The 20,892-nt window shown below is 48.7% G+C and overlaps 1 protein-coding gene across 1 annotated transcript in view; it reads right to left on the bottom strand.

Moving 5' to 3' along the window:
• Positions 1-20,892, bottom strand: part of Capn9 (calpain 9) — a 49,049-nt gene that overhangs the window by 11,745 nt on the left and 16,412 nt on the right. The window contains exons 5-14 of the mRNA XM_045150873.1: positions 18,276-18,444; positions 16,095-16,178; positions 12,759-12,844; positions 12,599-12,676; positions 12,104-12,264; positions 10,727-10,884; positions 10,369-10,577; positions 7,838-7,874; positions 4,650-4,730; positions 531-588 (exon numbers count right to left, since the gene is read on the bottom strand). Of these exons, the coding sequence (XP_045006808.1) occupies positions 531-588; positions 4,650-4,730; positions 7,838-7,874; positions 10,369-10,577; positions 10,727-10,884; positions 12,104-12,264; positions 12,599-12,676; positions 12,759-12,844; positions 16,095-16,178; positions 18,276-18,444 (1,121 nt within the window). The remainder of the gene's footprint in view (positions 1-530; positions 589-4,649; positions 4,731-7,837; positions 7,875-10,368; positions 10,578-10,726; positions 10,885-12,103; positions 12,265-12,598; positions 12,677-12,758; positions 12,845-16,094; positions 16,179-18,275; positions 18,445-20,892) is intronic.

Raw genomic sequence — 20,892 nt, 5'->3', positions numbered from 1 at the left:
GGAGGGAGTGTATTGTTGGGGGCGGGCTTATGGGCTTTATAGCCAGTTTCCCCATGCCAGTGTTTGGGCACGCCCTCCTGTTGCTGTGGTCCACCTAATGTTGGCCAGGGAGTGATGTCCACCCTCTGCTCATGCCATCGTTTTCCCCTGCCATTGTGGAGCTTCCCCTCGAGCCTGTAAGCCAAAATAAATCTCTTTTTCCCAGAAACTGCTCTTGGTTGGGTGATTTCTAACAGCAATGCGAACCGGACTGCAACAGGGGTGATGAAGTCTGATCATTTTCATCTTTGTCACTAGGATTTTTTTTTTTCCCAGTTTGTAGGACATTGGATCATAAGCTTGCTTCAGTTTTGCAATCAGCAAGTAGACAAGAAAAGGAATTTCTAAAGTCTGTGTACAAACTAGCCCTGGAAAGCAGGTCTGAAAGCAAAGAACAGAGAGTCTGGAGGAGTTTCAGGTCCAAGAAATGTGCGTGCGTCATTCGTCCCCTCCCATGGGCTCCCTGGGTCCCCGGAGGGCGTGGCACTTACTCTTTTGCAGCACAGCATTTAAAATGTGTTCAAGTTCCTCTGCGGTCACCTCCATGTCCTGCAGAGTGACACAGCATTCTTTAGGGCCCTTGTCAGTTCTCCGCTGGCCTTGGCTCCCAGAACAGAGGGGCCCTGGGGACCCTGTGCTACTACCTACACCCATCTCTGTGACAACCCACTAGCTTCTCCGAGGAGGCTCAGCCTTCTGGAGAGACGCCAACCAGGAGAGGGTCAGGAATGCTTCCCAAAGCTCTCTGAGAATCTTCAAAGTACCCGAGGGTGTTTGCAGACCAGGTGACTATCCCCAAGCCCTCCCTGCCCCTGGAAAGAAGGAACCACTTCACATTTTGGGGTTCACTCCAGATGTTATCCAAGCCAGAAAATAGATCACTACTTAAAAAACCACCGGGGGGCTGGAGAGATGGCTTAGTGGTTAAGGTGCTTGCTTGAAAAGTTTAAGGACCCAGGTTCGATTTCCCAGTACTGACGTAAGTCAGATGCACAAGGTGGCTGGAGTTCATTTGCAGTGGCTAGAGGCCCTGGCATGCCCATTCTCTGTCTCTCTTTCTGCCTCTTTCTCTCTTAAATAAATAAATAATTACATAATAAAAACCACTAGAGGGCTGGAGAGATGGCTTAGCAATCAAGGCAGTTGCCTGCAAAGCCTAAGGACCCAAGTTTGATTCCCCAGTACCCACGTAAAGCCAGATGCATAAAGTGGCGCATGCCGCTGGAGTTTGTTTGCAGCTGTTGGAGGCCCTGGTGCACCCTCTCTCTCTTTCTCTCTGGCTCTCTGCTTGCAAATAAATAAAAATATCGAAAACACCACTGAACTGGTGAACCTCAGAAGCACCAATGTAAGTGGCCCTCTACCTCCCGTGTACCATGGCAGAAGCCTCCCAGAGACATGTCTCAGGTCTTACCCACAGCTACAGAAGAACCTAGAGGCTAGGGAGCCTGGAGGTCTGATTTATTGTTTTCGTTTTGAGACAGAGTCTCCCTCTGTAACTCAGACTGCCCTTGATCTCATGGAAATCCTCCTGCCTCAGCCTCCCAGTTGCGGGGATTAAAGGTGTGCACTGCCATGCCTGGCTTTGAGCTTTTTTTTTAAATTATTTTTTTGAGTGTGGAGGGTGGAGGAGGGGAGGGAATTATCATAGTTTATTGTCTGTAAGTATAGAAGCTGTCAATACAAAAGTAAGCAAACAGGGGACTGGAGAGATGGCTTAGTGGTTAAGCGCTTGCCTGTGAAGTCTAAGGACCCCGGTTCGAGGCTTGATTCCCCAGGACCCACGTTAGCCAGCTGCACAAGGGGGTGCACATTTCTGGAATTAGTTTGCAGTGGCTGGTGGCCCTGGCACGCCCATTCTCTCTCTCTCTCTCTCTCTCTCTGCTTCTTTTTCTGTCTGTTGCTCTCAAACAAATAAATTTTAAAAAAGCAAGCAAACAAATAAAAAAGACCAACAACAATAAAAAAGGAAATTTAAGGCTGTGAAGATAGCTTAGTAGTTAAGGTGCTTGCCTGAGAAGTCTAAGGAACCAAGTTCGATTCCTCAGTGACCATGTAAGCCAGATGCACATAGTGGCACATGGGTCTGGAGTTTATTTGCAGTGACTAAAGACTCTAGCATATCCATTTTCTCTCTCTCTCTCTCTCTATATATATATATATGTGTGCGTATATATATATATATATGCATATATATACATACACTCATATAAATATATCTCTCTGAAATAAAATAATTAACTCAAATTAAAAAAATTTTTTATTAGCATTTTCCATGATTATAAAAAAAATCCCATGGTAATTCCCTAAATCAAATTTTAAAATAAGCTTAATACTATATAAAGGAAAAATATAGATAAACCAATGCTTCAGACTTCTCCATTTGCATTTGGTTTCTATATATCTGCTAGAAATTAGTCATCTTTTAAAAATTATTTAAATATGCAGACAGCTGCATTGTATAAATGAAATAGATAACAGCAATAATGTCAGAGATATCATAGAGAAAATAGAGTCCTAATTTTCTGTTTTGATATAACTCAGTGACTTTCAATCCTCAGCAAATATAAGATGCGACATATAGGGCTATAAATTAAAAAAATCATGTTGGGGCTGGAGGGATGGTTTAGCTGTTAAGGTGTATGCCTGCAAAACCTAAGGACCCAGGTTCGATTCTCCAGGTCCCACGTAGCTAGAGGTACAAGGTGGCACATGCATCTGGAGTTCATTTGCAGCAGCCAAAGGCCCTGTGCATGTCAATTCTTTCTATCTGCTTCTCTTTTTTCTCTCTCAAATAAATTTTTAATTTTTTTTTAAAAAAAGGCCAGTCTGTTGGGCTTGCCTCAAAAAAAAAAAAAAAAAAATCTTTTGCCGGGTGTGGTGGCGCCTTTAATCCCAGCACTCGGGAGGCAGAGGTAGGAGGATCGCCGTGAGTTCGAGGCCACTCTGACTCCATAGTGAATTCCAGGTCAGCCTGGGCCAGAGTGAGACCCTACCTCAAAAAAAGCAAAAAAAAAAAAAAAAATTATTTTCATTTATTTATTTGACAGAGAGAAAGAAGGATAAAGAGAGGGGGAGAGAGAGAAAAAATGGGCATGCCAGGGCTCCAGCCACTGCAAACAAACTCCAGACGTGTGTGCCCCCTTGTGCATCTGGCTAACATGGGTCCTGGGGAATCAAACCTGGATCCTTTGGCTTTGCAGACAAATACCTTAAGTGTTAAGCCATCCCTCCAGCCTAACATATTCCTTTAAAAGTCACCTTTTGGGCTGGAGAGATGGCTTAGTGGTTAAGGTGTTTGTCTGCAAAGACAAAGGACCTCAGTTCAATTCCCCTAGACCCACATAAACCAGACACACAAGGTGGTGCATGTGTCTGGAGTTTGTTTGCAGTGGCTAAAGCCCCTGATGTGCGCTCTCTCTCTCTCTCTCTCTGGCTCAAATAAATAAATAAATAAAAATCTTTTAAAAATCATGTTGAAATATTTTGAAGCAGAATTCAGATTTTATGAGAATTCTTTGAACCACATAAATTTTCTGACTTCACATGCTATTCTCTCAGGTTGCTGCTGACTTTGGGTGTATTCTCAGAGTAAGTGACAAAAAAACAAAATCTAAAAAAATTTTTTAATTACAAATATTTTATTTTCATCTATGAGGGGGGTGGAGAGAAGGAGAATAGGCACTCCAGGGCCTCCAGCTGCAATGAACTCCAGACACATGTGCCACATTGTGCATCTGGCTTATGTGGGTACTGGGGAATCGAATCTGGGTCCTTTGGCTTTGCAGACAAGTGCCTTAACTGCTAAGCCATCTCTCCAGCCCAGCTCCGAGTTTTGATGTCATGGTACCTTCCCAAGCAGCAGGGACCACAGGGGAATTTATTTACATATTTGTTAGGAGATAGAAGGAAAGAGAAAAAGAGAGAGAGAGAGAATAAAAGCACACTATTTTGCCACTGAAAACAAACTCCAGATGCATGTGCCACTTTGAGCATATGGCTTTACGTGGGCACTAGGGAGTTGAATTTGGGCCAGCAGGCTTGCAAGCAAGCACCTTTAATTGCTGAACCATCTCCCCAGACTTAATTAATTAGTTAATTAGAGGAAGAGAGAGAGAGAGATTATAGACTTTTGTTGTTGTTGTTGTTTTCTCGAGGTAGGGTCTCACTGTAGCCCAGGCTGACCTGGAATTCACTATGTAGTCACAGGGTGGCCTGGAACTCATGAGGATCCTCCTACCTCTGCCTCCTGAGTGCTGGGATTAAAGGCGTGCGCCACCATGTCTGGCAATAGACATTTTTAATAGCTGCACTTTTGGTGCAGAGTTCAAAGTCATTGCTCCTTTAGGATTTCTGACCTGCCACAAGAGGCTCTGGGGCCAGTTCTGAGCTCCTCTGAGCATTGATGCCCATCAACAGAGAGACAAGCTGGCCTCCAGCATTTGACCAGAGCTGGCCTCCCTTTCAACAAACCCCCCAGGCAATGGAAGGGTGCTGCTGACAGTCCCTCATGACCACAGTTCTCTGCTGGGGAGCAACTCCAGATCCTTATCCCTAACAGTAGAGGGGGCACGGTGGGGGTGGGGGTGGGCAAGGTGGCTGCATCCTACCTCACCGGCAATTCTCTGGAACAATGCCCGGAACTGGCGCTCCTCTTCTGTCTCCTGTTCCTGAGGAGTGGGCTTCTGGGGCTAAAGGAACCAAAGAAGCTTGCGTGGACAAAGATCCTCAAGAAAGCAATCTGGTATTGGCTCTCCCACAGTGGAAAACAAGAGTCCCTAGACTGGACACAATGCTGTCCCCAAAGCCAAAAGCCAGACAAACTGGGACCTCTCTTGCTCAGCCACCGATGGGGCAGGCGTAACTTCCAAATGCGGTTACAGACGCTGCAGCCTGTGAGGCCTCAGGGAGGCTCTGCAGACGAGCCTAGGACTTTGCCAGGCAGACTCACGGCGCACCATGCCTCCCAGGTATCCAGAGACTAGACATCTACACACGGTCTGAAGAGCGAGCTGGCTTCCATAGTGGCTCATGTACTGGCTGCATCTCCTCTATGAGAAGCAGTCACCCTGCTGAGCTATGCAGAGTAGATGGGTTTACAAATTAGCATGAGCAAAAATAGGAATACAGGGCTGAAGTGATGGCTTCGTGGTTAAGGTGCTTGCCTGCAAAGACCAAGGGCCCATGTTTGATCTCTCTCCAGATCCCACATTAGCCAGATGCACAAAGGGGAGACAAGCCTAAGGTTGCACAAGCCTACTAGGTGACACAAGCGTCTGGAGCACCAATTTTCTTTCTCTGTCTCTCTCTCTCTCTCTTTAAAATTAAAATAAATAAATAAATAAGTAAATGGGATACGCACTAGGTCTGCTGGTCTGCTTATCGCCCAGCTACTCAAGAGGCAGGGGCTGGAGAGTTACAAGTTTGAGGTCAGCCTAAGCTATACAGTAAAAATCTATCTTAAGATCAAGAGTAAGCCAGTTGTGGTGGCGCACACCTTTAATCCCAGCATGGGAGGCAGAGACAGGAGGAGCACCGTGAGTTCAACGCCACCCTGAGACTACATAGTGAATTCCAGGTCAGCCTGGGCTACAATGAAACCTTACCTCAAAAAATAAAAAAAATAAAAAAATCAAAAACAGGGCTGAGGAGTTAGTTCAGTGGTAGAGCGCTTGTCTAGCATGTGTGAGGCTCTACGTTCGATCCCCAGCAACACAAAAGGAAAGAAGGAAAGGACACGTCATCAGGGGACTTTCCCACAGGGGTTAAAGCAACAAGGACTGTCTGGGGCCCAGCTGTCCTGTCCTCAGTTCTGCAAAGGTAGATGCGCAACTTGGCTTCCGCTTGCGGACATGAACCTTATGGTTGGTCAGAGCAGGAGCTGTGTCCTCATGAGGGGCTAAGAAGGCCACAGCTGGCACAGCTTGTCCTTACCCCTGGACCCCACATCTCTCTTTTTATTATTATTTTAACTTTTGTTTTTTCCAGGCTGACCTGGAATTCACTTTATGTAGTCTCAGGGTGGCCTTGAACACACGGCAATCCTCCTACCTCTGCCTCCTGAGTGCTGGGATTAAAGGCGTGCGCCACCATGCCGGGCTCAACATCTTGTCTTGATGGAGGGTCACCCACGAGGGCTCCCAGGGCCATGAGTTTGTAAGGACTTCAGTTCACGATTAAGTGGTTTTTGTTTGGTTTTCCTGTGGGGTTTGGACCATTTATAATCTGAACCCCTAGGGGGCAGTGCAGGGCAGCAGGCGCCCTCCCAAAGCAGGTCTCTGCTGCCTCTACAGGACTGGGTGAATCTTCAAGTACTTTTGCTTTTTAAATTTAACACATTCGTTGTACATAGTGATGAACTTCACGGTGGCATTCTTATTCACGTATATCATGTCCTTTGGCCATACTTAGATCTCATTAGCCTCTCTTGCCCCCTCCTCTTCCCAATGGTCTCCTTCTACTCTCGTGTCCTATGCATGGCGTACATTTATAAAGGGGCACACACACTTTAAAGGTCCACAACCCACCTCACAGCGTAGAGTATTGTCTCACTCATTTTTTAAATTTTCCTTCCTTTCTTTTCTACTCCCCTCCCTTTTTTTTTTTTTTTTTCCCGAGGTAAGGTCTCATTCTAGTCCAGGCTGACCTGGAATTCACTATGTAGTCTCAGGGTAGCCTCGAACTCAGTGATCCTTCTACCTCTGCCTCCTGAGTGCTGGGATTAAAGACGTGTGCCACCATGCCTGGCTTTTTCTCTTATTTTGAGATTGGGTCTTACTATGTAGCCCTGGTTGGCCTGGCACTTGGTATGTAGCCCAGGCTGGTACTCCTCCTGCCTCAGCCTCTTGAATGCTAGAATTACAAGTGTATCCCACCACGACTACTTTCTTTTTTAAAATATTTTTTGTTCATTTTTATTTATTTGAGAGTGACAGAGACAGAGAGAGAGAAAGAGAGAGAGAAAGAATGGGCACACCAGGGCTTCCAGCTACTGCAAACGAACTCCAGATGCGTGCGCCCCCTTGTGCACCTGGCTAACATGGGTCCTGGGGAATTGAGCCTCGAACCGGGGTCCTTAGTCTTCACAGGCAAGCGCTTAACCGCTAAGCCATCTCTCCAGCCCACGATTACTTTCTTAAATAAAATAACTTTAAAGATACTCCATCCCCCTCACTAGCAGCAAGTACTTCTCAGGTGGAGAAGGGAGCCTGGGGAAGCTTCCAACAGAGCTTTCTCTCAAACATCCGCCTCATCTCTGCCCATCTTGAAGGCCTGCGAGGCCCTGGAAGGCACCGCACTCGGCCTCCGGGCTTGGCCTCGGCCACAGTTACCTGCCTGAGAACAAGCAGCCAGGCCCTCAACTTGGTTCATTTCGTATGTGGGTGTGGTGTGGGCGCGTGTGTGCACTCCTGCCGTGCCCCCGTGCTTGCAGGCAGGGGTGGGAAGCTCCCTTTGGACTTGTTCTTACCTGAGCCACGGTCTCTTGCTGATCCTGGAGCTTGTGGTTTTACCTGTGAGCCCTAGTGACTCTCTGGTCTCTGCTCCCCAAGGAAATGGGATTGCAGCTGTGTGTGTGTGTGTGTGTGTGTGTGTGTGTGTGTGTGTGTGTGTGTGTGCGTGCGCAGTCCTAGGGATCAAACTTGAGTGGTCTCTCAGGTCCTTGGTTTGCACAGGAAGTACTCTTAACCACTAAGCCCGAACTTGATTTTTTTTTTTCAAAGTGGCACTCTAGTTAGAAGTAAGGGTTCTAGAACCTTCATCTGAACTTTGTCCTCCCTAGCCATGTCAGAGGACTCACCTCAGGAAGGCTGATGTCTACCTTCTCATCCAGGTCCCTGCAGAGACAGAAGGCAGACCCCCCTCAGTGGTGGATTTGCAGCCTGCGGTGCTGAAGCTGCGGGCAGGTTGGACTGTTGGTGCAGAAACCTCTTGGTTGATGTTTGCTGATATGTACATGTCACGGAGCTGGCAGACTCCCTGCACAGACTCATGACCTCCCGCCACCCCCAGCCTTGCTCATTGTTCCAGCAAGAGAGAGGCAGCCCTCACTGGAGGACAGCTTGCCAGCCCCTAGCGTGTGAAAGAGAAAGACGTTGGAGCCAGCAGTGTTCCCTGTGCCCCTGACACGCTCTCTCAAGGGCTCTCAAGGGGATGGCTGGAACAGTAAGGCCCCCAGGAACCTGTGAGAGAGCAGTTCTGCTGTGCGCTGACCACCCACAAACCCCGCGTCTCCCGAGGAGACCAGCTGCTCAGCCCGTGGAGACGCGAACATAACGGGGTGGAGGATCTTCAGACAGAGTCAGCCAAGCGGAGCCAGGAAGCCACCGTTGAGCCGAGGATGGTGGGCACCTGCGCCCCCAGTACTCTGGTGGCTGAGGCAGGAGGATTTTCTGTTTGAGGCTACCCTGGGCCACATAGCAAGACTCTGCCTCAACAATCAGGAAACAAGCCTGTTCTCATAGCTCAAGCCTATAATCCAGCTACTCAGGAGGCCAAGGCAGGAGGATCAAGAGTTCAAAGGCCCTGGACACAGATGACATGATCCCCTCTGAAACCCTGGCCGATAATTAGGAACCTCCTCAAGAGCCACATCAAGGCCACAGAGCTTATACAGTATGGTCACCAGGGAGAGCTCAGAGCTGACAGGGGTCCCGTTTCATGGCGGGCACATGGGTGTCCTTTAAGGCTCTACTCTGGAATCATTTTGCTTGGTCAAGTCGCCTGAAAACGCCAAGAACTCTGACCCCAACCTTTTAATGGGAGAGAAAACAGGAAACTTAAGACTGATGCTGGCTGGCTTTCTCTTATTGTTATGAACCCCTGGAGGACGTGGCAGCCTGTGTGGACCTCATATGGATGCATTGTGGGAACAGAGCTTAGTAAACCCATCCTTAACTTGCATCAGTATCTGAGAGAAGACAGAGGAAAAAGACCTCACTGCTTCTATATGGCCAAGAGAAAGAAGCAGCCTTTTGTCCTCAGCCTGCGATATTCAGCTTCTGTAGAGTCATTGGACTGGGGGCTTCTCATTGCTACCAGTTCTCCCTCACCATGCGGAAGGAAAACCTGAGTGGGGCACCCCCAGCTCTCTCTTGTTAACTCTGAACATTGGGACCTTCTTGTGCTTGTGTGTATGTGAGGTTGTGTGTGTGTGTGTGTGTGTGTGTGTGTGTGTGTGTGAGAGGTTGTGTGTGTGTGTGTGTGTGTGTAGGTCAGAAGACAACCTCAGATATCCTCAAAAATGCTATCCACCTCTCTTTTGAGACAAGGTCTCTCACTGGCCAGGAGCTAACTAAGTAGGCTAGAATGGCAGGTCAGAGAGCTCCAGAGAGTCACCTGCCTTATCACCTTCCTGGTGCTGGGATTACAGGAGCGCACCACCATACGCTGCTTTGTAGGGGTGCAGGGGATCTGAACTCAGGTCCTCATGCTTGTGAGGCAAGCACTCTGCCATGTAAGGTGTCTCCCTGGTCCTGTTAGTCCCTTCTTGGGCTTCATTTGGCTGAAGTACAGAATCACACAGGGTATCTATCTCTGCCACCTCTAGATTATCTTCCCAGGGGACAAGAGTAGGTTTTTATGTCTTGAACCATTTCCTCCCTGCCACACAGCTACTAGTCATGAATGACAGTGGTGGGAAATATTAGCCCTATCAGGAGCTGATAAAAACAAAAACCAACAGCACAGGGCTGGAGAGATGCTCAGCAGTTAAGATGTTTGCCTGCAAAGCCTCTCCAGGTTCCACATAAGCCAGACGCACAAAGGTAAGGCAAGTGCAAGGTCACACATGCCCACTAGGTGACACAAGCATCTGGAGTTTGATTGCAGTGGCTGAGGCCTGGTGTGCCAATTCTCTCTCTGTCTCTCCCTTGCTCTTCCTCACCCTCCCTGAAAAAAAAATTTTTTTTAAAAAAGTGCAACAAGGATGCCTGGGATCAGGAGGTGACAATGTGAAACGGTTTGGACTCAGCAGTGTTTGTGTAAATTGAAGCAGAAAGAACATGCTCTTCTGGAGACTTCCAATAGCTACCCTGACATCACGTGCATAAATAAGTCTGACATCTCTATATGAGCCTCCCATTCTAGAAGCTTCTTGGTAATACAGTCTGAGAAAAGGAAGGCTGAGCACTACAGGTTCAGGGAGTGGGACGCCGTGAGTTTTCACGTGTACACAGAGCTACGGGAAATGCAGGTGCTCTCACGGGCACCTTGTTTCTCCGGCAGGTGATGGGAAGAGGGGGATGGCGTCCTGGCTCTGCCACACACTGGTGGCTCCCGTGAACATAGCACACCAAGGAGGGAGGCTCTGCCCCTGCCCCTGCTCCTCACCGGGTGATGGCTTTCTTCTCTGAGAAGATCCTCAGACAGAAGTCAGCCTCCTGGTGGGGCTCAAAGGTGCTGGGAATCAGGATGTAGTCCCCCGGGGGTAGCTGGAAGCGCCCGGAGACTTCTCTCAGGTTGATGAACGTCTTGCTTCTAGCCAGGGAGGCATGATACCTGAAGAAGTCTCTGTTCAGGTGACCATCCCCGTCTGGGCACTGCAAGGGAAAGCACGGGCTCTCCAGGGACGCCGCCACCCTGGCTCTTTAGATTCGGATTGGAGACTGGCTGTTGGTTCTGGACATGGGCCCCGGAAGCACCAGGGGTCTCAGAGCCTGGGGAAGGACGATGAGAGCTCTGGGCCTACCTGGTAAATTGCATAGCCAATGGTCAGCATGTTGGCACCAAACCTCCTGAGCTTCCGGCGGTCCTTCTGCATCAAGGCTGCGAGGAAGGTGCAGCCTTCCTGGCCCTCATCCCTCTCCGTCAGGGACAGCTTGATCTGGGGGTTGGTCCAGAAGGTGTCTGCCATTAAAAAGGGGGAGATTATTTTCCCTTCCTAATGGCGTCCCACATTTTTTTTTAATTTAATTTTATTTTTTTTAATTTTTTTGTTCATTTTTTTTATTTATTTGAGAGCGACAGACATAGAGAGAAAGACAGATAGAGGGAGAGAGAGAGAATGGGCGCGCCAGGGCCTCCAGCCTCTGCAAACGAACTCCAGACGCGTGCGCCCCCTTGTGCATCTGGCTAACGTGGGACCTGGGGAACCGAGCCTCGAACCGGGGTCCTTAGGCTTCACAGGCAAGCGTTTAACCGCTAAGCCATCTCTCCAGCCCAACGCGTCCCACATTTTTAATCCCATCATTCAAAAGGCAGAGAGAGGTAAGAGGATTGCTGTGAGTCCGAGGCCAGCCTGTGCTAGAGCAAGATCCTACCTCAGAAAACCAAAATCAACCAAACAAAATATCCCAAAGGCTAAAGAAGTGGCTCACTGTGTAAAGAGCTTCCCACTCAAGCATAAGGAACTGAGTTTAAGTCTCTAGTACCCAGGCAAATACAGGGCATGGTGATGGGGTTTTATAATCCCAGCCCAAGGGAGGACAGAATAGGGGATCCTTGGGGTTCACTGGCTGGCTAGTCTGGCCAAATCCATGAGCTCTTCGTGCAATGAGAGAGTCTGTCTCAAATAATAAGGTAAGGGCGGGGCATGGTGGTGCACGCCTTTAATCCCAGCACTCGGGAGGCAGAGGTAGGAGGATCGCTGTAAATTCAAGGCCATCCTGAGACTATGTAGTGAATTCCAGGTCAGCCTGGACTAGAGTGAGACCCTACTGAGAAAAGAAAAAAAAAAACAAACAAGGTGAGAATGGTTGATCTCTGGCCTCTACTGGTGCAGGTACACACATGAACACACCTCCCCCATGTGCCCACGCACATATGAATATGCATGCATGCACACACACATGCACTATTTTCCTGAGTCTGGGCTGATAACTTTCCCCCAAGCTGCTCAGGGCCCGGGACAGTAGATCCTCCGTACTGCTGATTGGGTGCAGATTCTGTTCTTGACATTTAAGCGGGATTTCTCTGAGTGCCTCCTCCTAGCTTCAGACCCAGCCTCAGCTGCCACGCTCCCTGCCACTCTCTGCCAGCTCCACATGTGAGACAGCCCTTCCATGTCCCCAGACGGAATGGGAATGGCCGTGGGGACAGCACAGAGGGGGACAGGAAGACCTCCTACCCAGGAAGTTGCGACAGCCGCCAGCCGTGGAGCCGCGAACCCAGCTGCCTTGGTGCACGGTCACCTCCCACCTGTGGAGGGCGTCCTCCTCCAGGGCATCGGGGGTGAGGTTGCAGATCTCCACCTTATCAAAATGGGTCTTGAAGTCCTCGAAGGCCATCCTGCGAGAGAATGGAGGATGGCAAGCTGGGGAGTGACTGTGGTGGTGCTAGCCGTGTGTGCCCTGGACCCTGCTGTTGACAGGTGGGTATGGGGTATCCCCGGGAATCCTTCGGGGAGGGGAAGGACAGGAGGGAGGGGAAATGAGGAGAGAGGGAGAAAGAAAAGAAGGTGGGAAGGGAGAAGAAAAAGAAAGGAAGGAAAGAGCAAAGGGAAGGGGGGAAAAGCAGGATGGAAAGAAGGAGGGAAGGAGAGAAGAGAAGGCAGCAGAGGGAAGGAAGGAGGCACCGGGGAGGGCAGGGTACCCCTCGGCACAGAGCACAGAGGACACAGTACCAGAACTCCCCGTCATCGAGAGCTGTGTGCCCCAGGCGCGTCTGCTCCTCTTGGCTCACGGAGTGCCACTCTGGAGAGCTGCAATAGACACGCAGGTCAGCCTGGGTGTGAGGTCACCTCCCGGGAGCCATGCCCGGAGCCAGCCACAGAGAAGGCTGACCTGTCGCTCCATGGCCCATTCCACTCCACTTGGCCCCAAGGGTTCCGGACGCGAATGAGCTCGATTTTCCGGCCTCTGGAGTTTACCTGGGAGAGAAAAGCGTCCAGGGAACGTGAAGGTAGAGCTGGAGATTGGCTTTGGCCATGCGCACAGCAGGGAGTGCACCTCCACACAGATCTGGCTTCGTCAAAGCTCTTGTCTAAGACTCACTGGAGATGGGCAGGAACTCCGGGCCCACCACCCTTGCTTTTCTGGGCTGAGGCCTGGCTATGTCCTCACTTCAGATTTGCCACCCTCTTACCCCAGCCTCCAGAATATTGGGATTACAGACTGGCACCACCCGGCCTGGTGGGGAATCATTTTCTTAGAAATAGGATCTCTCTGTGTAGCTGAGGCTCACCTTGACCTTGCAGTATAGCCCAGGCTGGCCTTAGTCACCTTGTCCTTGCAGTGTAGCCCGGGATAGCCTTAGTCACCTTGTCCTTGCAATGTAGCCCAGGCTGGCCTTAGTCACCTTGTCTTTGCAGTGTAGCCCAGTCTGGCCTTAGTCTCCCTGACTGTGTAGCCCAGGCTGGCCTTAGTCTCCCAATTCTTCTGCCTCCGCTTCCCAAGTGCTGAAATTATGGACGACAGCTGCAGCTAACCCATTGATTCTTGTGTGTGGGTACATGTCTGTGTAGGTGTGCGCGTATGTGCATGCAATGTGTGTGCACAATATGGAAGCCAGGAATTGTCATTGGGTTCCTTCCTCAGTCACTTTCCATCTTATTTATTTGTTCTTTGGTTTTTCGAGGTAGAGTTTCACTCTAGCCCAGGCTGACCTGGAATTCAGTGTGTAGTCTCAGGGTGGCCCTGACTCCCAGTGATCCTCTACCTGAACCTCCTGAGTGCTGAGATTAAAGGCGTGCACCCGCACGTCTGGCCTGCCTTATTCATTGAGACAGGGTATCCAGCTTGGACCCAAGCATCACTTGTTCGGATAGCCTAGCTATCCAGCTTTCTTCAGGGAGCTCCTGTCCCCAGTACTGGGATTGCTGGTGAGGCCCCTCACCCATTCTCCATTTACATGTGTGCTGGGGATCTAAACTCAGGTCCTCATGCTTAAAGTCCTTAAGTACTTTACCAACAAAATCAGCTCCCCAACCTCCTAAGTTGCATTGGCATGTGAAAACAGTTCAAGTAATGTCCGTTTAGCATGTAGGAGCTCACAGTTCCGTAAGCGTACAAGCCAATTCCTTACAATAAATCTCATGTTCAGGGATTGGCAAGCTCCTTGGAGGGAGACAGAGAGTGAAAGCAGAAGCAAATGGGTCAGGATGATGGGAGATCACTGTTCTGGGAACGGTTGGAATATCTCACTTAAAACCCACATGTTACTAGGTGTGGTGGCACACACCTTTAATCCCAGTACTTGGGAGGCAGAAGTAGGAGGATCGCCATGAGTTTGAGGCCACCTTGAGACTACATGGTATATTCTAGGTGATCCTGGGCTAGAGTGAGACCCTACCTTGAAAAAAGAAAGGAGAAGAAAAAACTACTCAGGTGAGCAGACAACCCAGCATGTTTGACAGGAAGGATGCAGAAACCAATGCCAGTGGCCGAAGTTCTAAAGAACCCTAGTGTCTAGCTTCATCTCCCATCTGGGCTGTGGTGGGGAGATTGAAGGCCCCCCTGCCACACTCTCTGCTTCTTGAACATCTCAGATATGCCTCTCAAAACAAATGGTGATGAGAGGAGGCCAGAGGGGCCTGTGTCCTCTGCAGGGGCACTGGGGCAAGGCAGGCCCTGGGGCTGAGTAGTGCCTTCTTATCTTCCTACCTAACCTGTTATTTTCTTTCTTCTCCATGTCCCCTTGAGGACCTGTGCTCCGAGCTGACCCGAAATGCTGTGTGGGTCTGGGTGGCATGAAACCAGTCCCACACTGGACCACAGCTGCAGGGGATGGGACTCGGGGAGGACAATTTGATGTGTCAACTTGACCGGGCCATGGGCTAGCCAGATCTTTATTTCAAGGTCTTTCTGGCTGTGTCTCTGAGGACATTTGTGTGTGAGATTAAATTTGAACTGGCGGACGACAAAGGAGCTTGCCCCCCAGTGTGGGGGTCTTGTCCCTTCTGCTGAACACCCGAGCACTATAACCAAAGGAAGCCTGTTTGGCCTGGGACATGGGTCTCTTGCTCTGGCACTTAAGTCACTAGCTTTCTTGGCCACAGACCTTCCCTCAGACTTGACCTGCAACGAGGCCAGAGGTGTTCCTATGTCTCTAGGATGCAGGTGGCTCACTGGCGACTTCAATGGTCTTCATAATTGTTATCATCCAATTCTTTGTAATAAATCTTATTTATATGTTATACAATGAACATATGTAATATGCATGTATATATACATACATAATTAATATATGCATATGCATATGAATTTATGTAAATAAATATGCATATGTACATGTATACATAATGAAGTACATAACATAGTGAATATACATGAATGTATATGTATGTAATTAATGTACATATGGGTATGTGTATGTATATAATAAATAGATGTGTGTATTTATAGAGTATATATGTATATATAATAAATATATATGATGAGTATACATATATGTATATGAAGTGAATATATAAATGCAGACATATAAAATGAATGTACACAGTATATATAAATGAGTGTGCATATGTACATGCATAATGAATACTCATGTGTGTATAATGAGCAAACGTGTGTTTATGAAATGAATATATAGATATACATTTATATAATGAATATATATTATGTATACATACACATATATATATGTAGAATGACTATAAAGATAGGTGTGTATGTAGCTATTTCTCTAGTGGCTCTGTTTCTCTGTGAAACCCTGGCTATTCATGGCTACTATGGAATTAAGGAAGAGTAGAATTTAAAAACAATATAGGGCTGGAGAGCTGGCTTAGCAGTTAAGGCGGAGCCTAAAGACCCATGTTCAACTTTCCAGATCCCACGAAAGCCAGATGCACAAGGTGACGCAAGTATAGGTCGCCCATGCGCACAAGGTGGCACACGCATCTGGAGTTCAATTGTGGTGGCTGGAGGCCCTGGTGTGCCAACTCTCTCCCTCTGTCTCTCACATACATAGATAGTTCAGGAAGACCAGGTCTCTTCTTGCTAGGGGAGCTTGGAGCATGGGCGCCGCCACCAACTCTGTTTTGCTGTCCCCACCCTAGCCTAACTGCTTCAGCTGCAGTGACTTCTAAACTGTCTGAAAGGAGGCTTAAACTTCAGCGCACTAAGTATCTAAGGACCAGTGTTGTCCTGGAACCTGTGTCCACAGAGGAGCCTTGTCCCTACCTGGCTGAGCCCTGTCACGGTGTAGGCATGACCTTTAATAAGACCCGAAGGCGTCCGGGCTTCAGACTCGGCAGCATTTTGGATCTAGAGTAGAGAAAAGTAGAGTCAGGCTTCTTGTCCAACCCTTCCCCTCCAGATCTGCCCCTTCCCTCTGCTACCCAACATGTATTTGTATGGATCATAGAAACTAGGGATTCAGGACTTCCCCCCCCAGATACTTATCAGACACACAGAAAAACCAGCCTCTTCCCAAAGCGGGGACCCCCATTTCCAGCAGTGAGTTCACTTTTTTGCCCTTGAACAGAATTCTACCACCCTCATTATGAGGCAGACCCAGTCACACACACAGGAAAGATGCCGAGAGGCCCCTGCCACAGTGACGTGTGGCTTGGGTGCAAACATGAACCTGCAGGGGTGGGGAATATTTCAGTCACAAAAAATAGATCCCCAAGGTTAATTCAAGAAGAAAACCTAGCTGGTGTGGTGGTGCACACCTTTAATCCCAGCACTCAGGAGGCAGAGGTAGGAGGATCACTGTGAGTTCGAGGCCACCCTGAGGCTACACAGTGAATTCCAGATCAGCCTGAGCTAGAGTGAGACCCTACCTCGAAAAACAAACACACACACAGAGAGAGAGAGAGAGAGAGAGAGAGAGAGAGAGAGAGGGAAAACTTGAATAGATTTCAAAAATTAGATGAGATAAAATTATACCTGTATGTGTGTGTTCATATGTCAAAGAAATTAGGAGAACGCTGATAGACTTCTATCTACTGACATGATAGTTTTTAAAGATTTTATTTATTTCATGTGTGTGTGTGTGAGAGAGAGAGAGAGAGAGAGAGAGAATGGGCATGTCAGGCCTTCAGCCGCTGCAAGTGAACACCAGACACATGCATGCACCGCATTGTGCATCTGGTTTACATGGGTCCTGGGGAATCAAACCTGGGTCCTTTGACTTTGCGGGCAAGCGCCTTAACCACTGACCATCTGACCATCTCTCCAGCCTCGTGATAGTATGTTTTATGGTATAGACGGTGACAAGGGCAAGTTTCAGGAAGCGATCAGCAGGTTCTGCATCAGCGAAATCAAGTAGGCCTCCCCTTGTTGGTGTGCAGATGTGTGTGCAAACCGTGGTGGTGATGGCAGCTGGGTCTCTGGCCGGAATGGGGCTGAGGAGGGATTGTGGGACGTGGTGAAAGGGACCAACAAGCGGCCTCTAGGCTTCTTGGGACTGTTCTGTCTGGCAGCAGGTGCGTCTGACCATTGCAATCCCAAAAGTCTTGAACTAAAACTTGGGTGAGAGATGGCTCAGTGGGAAGAGTGCTTGCCATACAGCTTTGAGGACCCGAGTTCGGATCCCCAGCACCCATGTAAAAAGCTAGGCGTGAAACTGTGTGCTGGGGAGGTGGAGACAGAAGGATCCCTGGGGCTTGCTGGCCAGCTAGACTAACCAGATGGGTGAGCACAAGGTTCAGTGTGAGACTGTGTCTCAAAAAATAAGGTAGAGGGTTGGAGAAATGGCTTAGTGGTTAAGGCGTTTGCCTGCAAAGCCGAAGGATCCCAGTTCGACTCTTCAGGACCCATGTAAGCCAGATGCGCAAGGAGGGGCATGTGTCTGGAATTTGTTTGCAGTGGCTGGAGGCCCTGGCGCTCCCATTCTCTCTCTCTCTCTCAAATAAATAAATAAATAAAATATATTAAAAAAAAATAAGGTAGAGGGCTGGAGAGATGGCTTAGTGGTTAAGGCATTTGCCTGTAAAGCCAAAGGATCCCAGTTCAATTCTCCAGGACCCACGTAAGCCAGATGCACAAGGGGGTGCATGAGTCTGGAGTTGGCTTGCAGTGGCTAGAGGCCCTGGCGTGCCTATTCTCTCTCTCTCCCTCAAATAAATAAACAAAATATTTTAAAAAGTAAGGTAGAGCGCTACTGAGGAGGACACCCAATGTTGACCTCCGACCTCCACATGTATACACACACACACACACTCACTTGTGAACACACATGAGCACCCATACACATGCAAACACACATACGCACATGTTACACCATGCACACACACACATACATAGGCAAAAAAATAAATAAACCCCACTTGCTCATGCCTCTTCTAGTGTCTAGCCAGGGCCCCCAGCAAGGACCCCAGCCCTCTGTAGCTTGGAGGGGGCTGAGCAGCCACTTACATCTATGGAACAGCCCAGCAGGGAGCCGCGCCTTAAGGCCTTCCCCAGGATCTCATAGAAGTCCTCTGGGACATCTCTGGTTTGGAAGTTCTCGGCCACACCTCCAGTGAAGTCCTCCATGGCCTCGATGGCACTGCCCCCCTTCAAAGCCTCGTAGCTCCCATTCAGCCTGTAGCAACAGAAAAGTGGGGCTCTGGGGGGTTCGAGGGACAGAAGCAGCACAGGGCTTCTCAGTCTAGAGAGCAGCAGCCCGGGCTCTGAGGGGAAGGGGGGCGGTGGACGGCGGCAGCGGGGTGCTGGGTTCTGACAAGCTAAGCGACTGAGGCCTGGATGCTCCCGCCACCCTTCTCAGACACCTCCTTCTCTCGCATCCATTTTCTATATGTTTTTCAGCTTGAAATTTTTCTTTTCTTCTCCCTCATCCTCCTTATTTCTCTTCCTCTCCCCCCTGTAGCCCAGGATGGCCTTGAATTCACAGTGACCCCTCTGCCTCAGTGTCCCAAATGTTTGAATTACAGGTGTGTGCCACCATGCCTGGCTCTACTTGAATTTGAATTTTTATTTTTTTGTTTTTCGAGGTAGGGTCTCACTCTGTCCCAGGCTGACCTGGAATTCACTATGGAGTCTCAAGGTGGCCTCGAACTCAGCAATCCTCCTACCTCTGCCTCCCAAGTGCTGGGATTAAAGGTGTGCACCACCATGCCTGGCTGAATTTGAATTTTTAAAAATTCATTTATTTATTTGCAAGGGGTGGGAGAGAGAGAGGGAAAGAAAGAAAGAGAATGGGTGTGCCAGGGCCTCTAGCTACTGCAAATAAACTCCAGATGCATGTGCCACTTGGTGCATCTGGCTTTACAAGGGTTCCGGGAATTGAACACAGGTTGTTAGACTTTGCAGGCAAGTGTCTTAATTGATAAGCCATCTCTCCAGTCCCTCCTACTTGAATTTTTATTTTATTTCTTTATTTATTTGAGAAAGAGAGAGAGAGAGAGAGAATGGGCATGCTGAGGCCTCTAGCCACTGCAAACAAACTTCAGATGCATTTGCCATCTTGTACATCTGGCTTCCATGGATCCGGGGGCATCGAACCTGGATCCTTAGACTTCACAGGCAAGTGCCTTAACCACTAAGTCCTGTCTGCTCCAGGCCCCCTCCAGGCCCCATAGCATGCGTTGCCTTAGGCTCCTCCCAGTTGTGATAAATGTTCTCTTTCCATCTCTTTGGTGACCAGGACAGCTCTTAGGACAGGTGTGCAGTGCATGCCCTCCATTGCCGTCCAAAGCTGTTCTCGTGCATGAATCGGGTTGTAGGTTTGGGGAGGAGACCACAAGAGGCAAAATACCTTTCTCATCACAGGGTGTCCAGGGAACATGCTCCTGATATAACACGCCTTTTTTTTTTTTTTTTTTTTGGTTTTGCAAGGTAGGGTCTCACTCTAGCCCAAGCTGACCTGGAATTCACTCTGTAGTCTCAGGGTGGCCTTGAACTCACAGCGATCCTCCTACCTCTGCCTCCCCAGTGCTGGGATTAAAGGTGTGCGCCACCACTCCCAGGTCGATTTGCCATTTTTGATGGTGACAATGGTCACTGGTGGAGGCTTGTGATGGGCAGATTCTCCACTGGAAAGTCACATCTCCCCCAGAAGTCACTGTGTGTGGATGGTGCCTTGAGAGGCTATAGAGAGAGGGGTTGTGGAGGGAAAGGGGCGCCAATGTCTGATGGGAATGGAGTTTCAGGTTTGCAAGTTGAGCAGTTCGATTTTTTTTCTAAAACTTTAATTTTTATTTATTTATTTTAGAGACAGAGACAAAAACAGAAAGAATGGGTATGGTAGGGCCTCCAGTCACTGCAAACAAACTCCAGATGCATGTGCCCCTTGTGCATCTGGCTTACATGGGTCCTGGAGAATTGAACCGGTATCCTTTGGCTTTGCAGGCAAACGCCTTAACCGCTAAGCCATCTCTCCAGCCCCAAGTTGAGCAGTACTGAAGATAGGTGCCGTGATTGTTCCATGACATGTGAATGTATTAGTGCCACATAAATGTGCACTCAGAATGGTTAAAATGGTCCATTTTATGTTGTATACATCAAACAATAATTTTGAAAAGAAAAGGAAAGAAGCAGTGGGAAGCACGCCTTTAATCCCAGCACTCGGGAGGCAGAGGGAGGAGGATTGCTGAGTTCAGGGCCACCCTGAGACTACATAGCGGATTCCAGGTCAGCCTGGGCTAGAGCGAAACCCTACCTCAATATATATATATATATATATATATATATATATATATATATATATATATATATATATATATATATATGCACACACACAAACAAACAAAAACAACCAATGGAAAAAAGGGACAGGAAAGGAGTGCCCTGTGGGGGATTTCTGAGATCTCTCCACCCTCTTAGTTCGCCATGCTCATGTCTGCTAGGTGTATGCAGGAGTGACTGATGGAGACAAATCCAGGATGTCTCCTTCCAGCTCCCCTCCTTCCCAGAGACAGATCTTTGTCATGAAGACAAAGGAGACATGTAGCCGCCATACGCCAGGCTGGGCATGCTGAGGTCACAGCAGGAAAATGGAGCTGGTGGCTCATCTCCACAACCAAGCCTATTG

Source organism: Jaculus jaculus, chromosome 5 (assembly GCF_020740685.1).
Source record: "Jaculus jaculus isolate mJacJac1 chromosome 5, mJacJac1.mat.Y.cur, whole genome shotgun sequence".
NCBI classification, from domain to species: Eukaryota; Metazoa; Chordata; class Mammalia; order Rodentia; family Dipodidae; genus Jaculus; species Jaculus jaculus.
The sequence above is the reverse complement of the archived record's forward strand: the minus strand, read 5'-3'. Positions and strand labels throughout refer to the sequence as shown.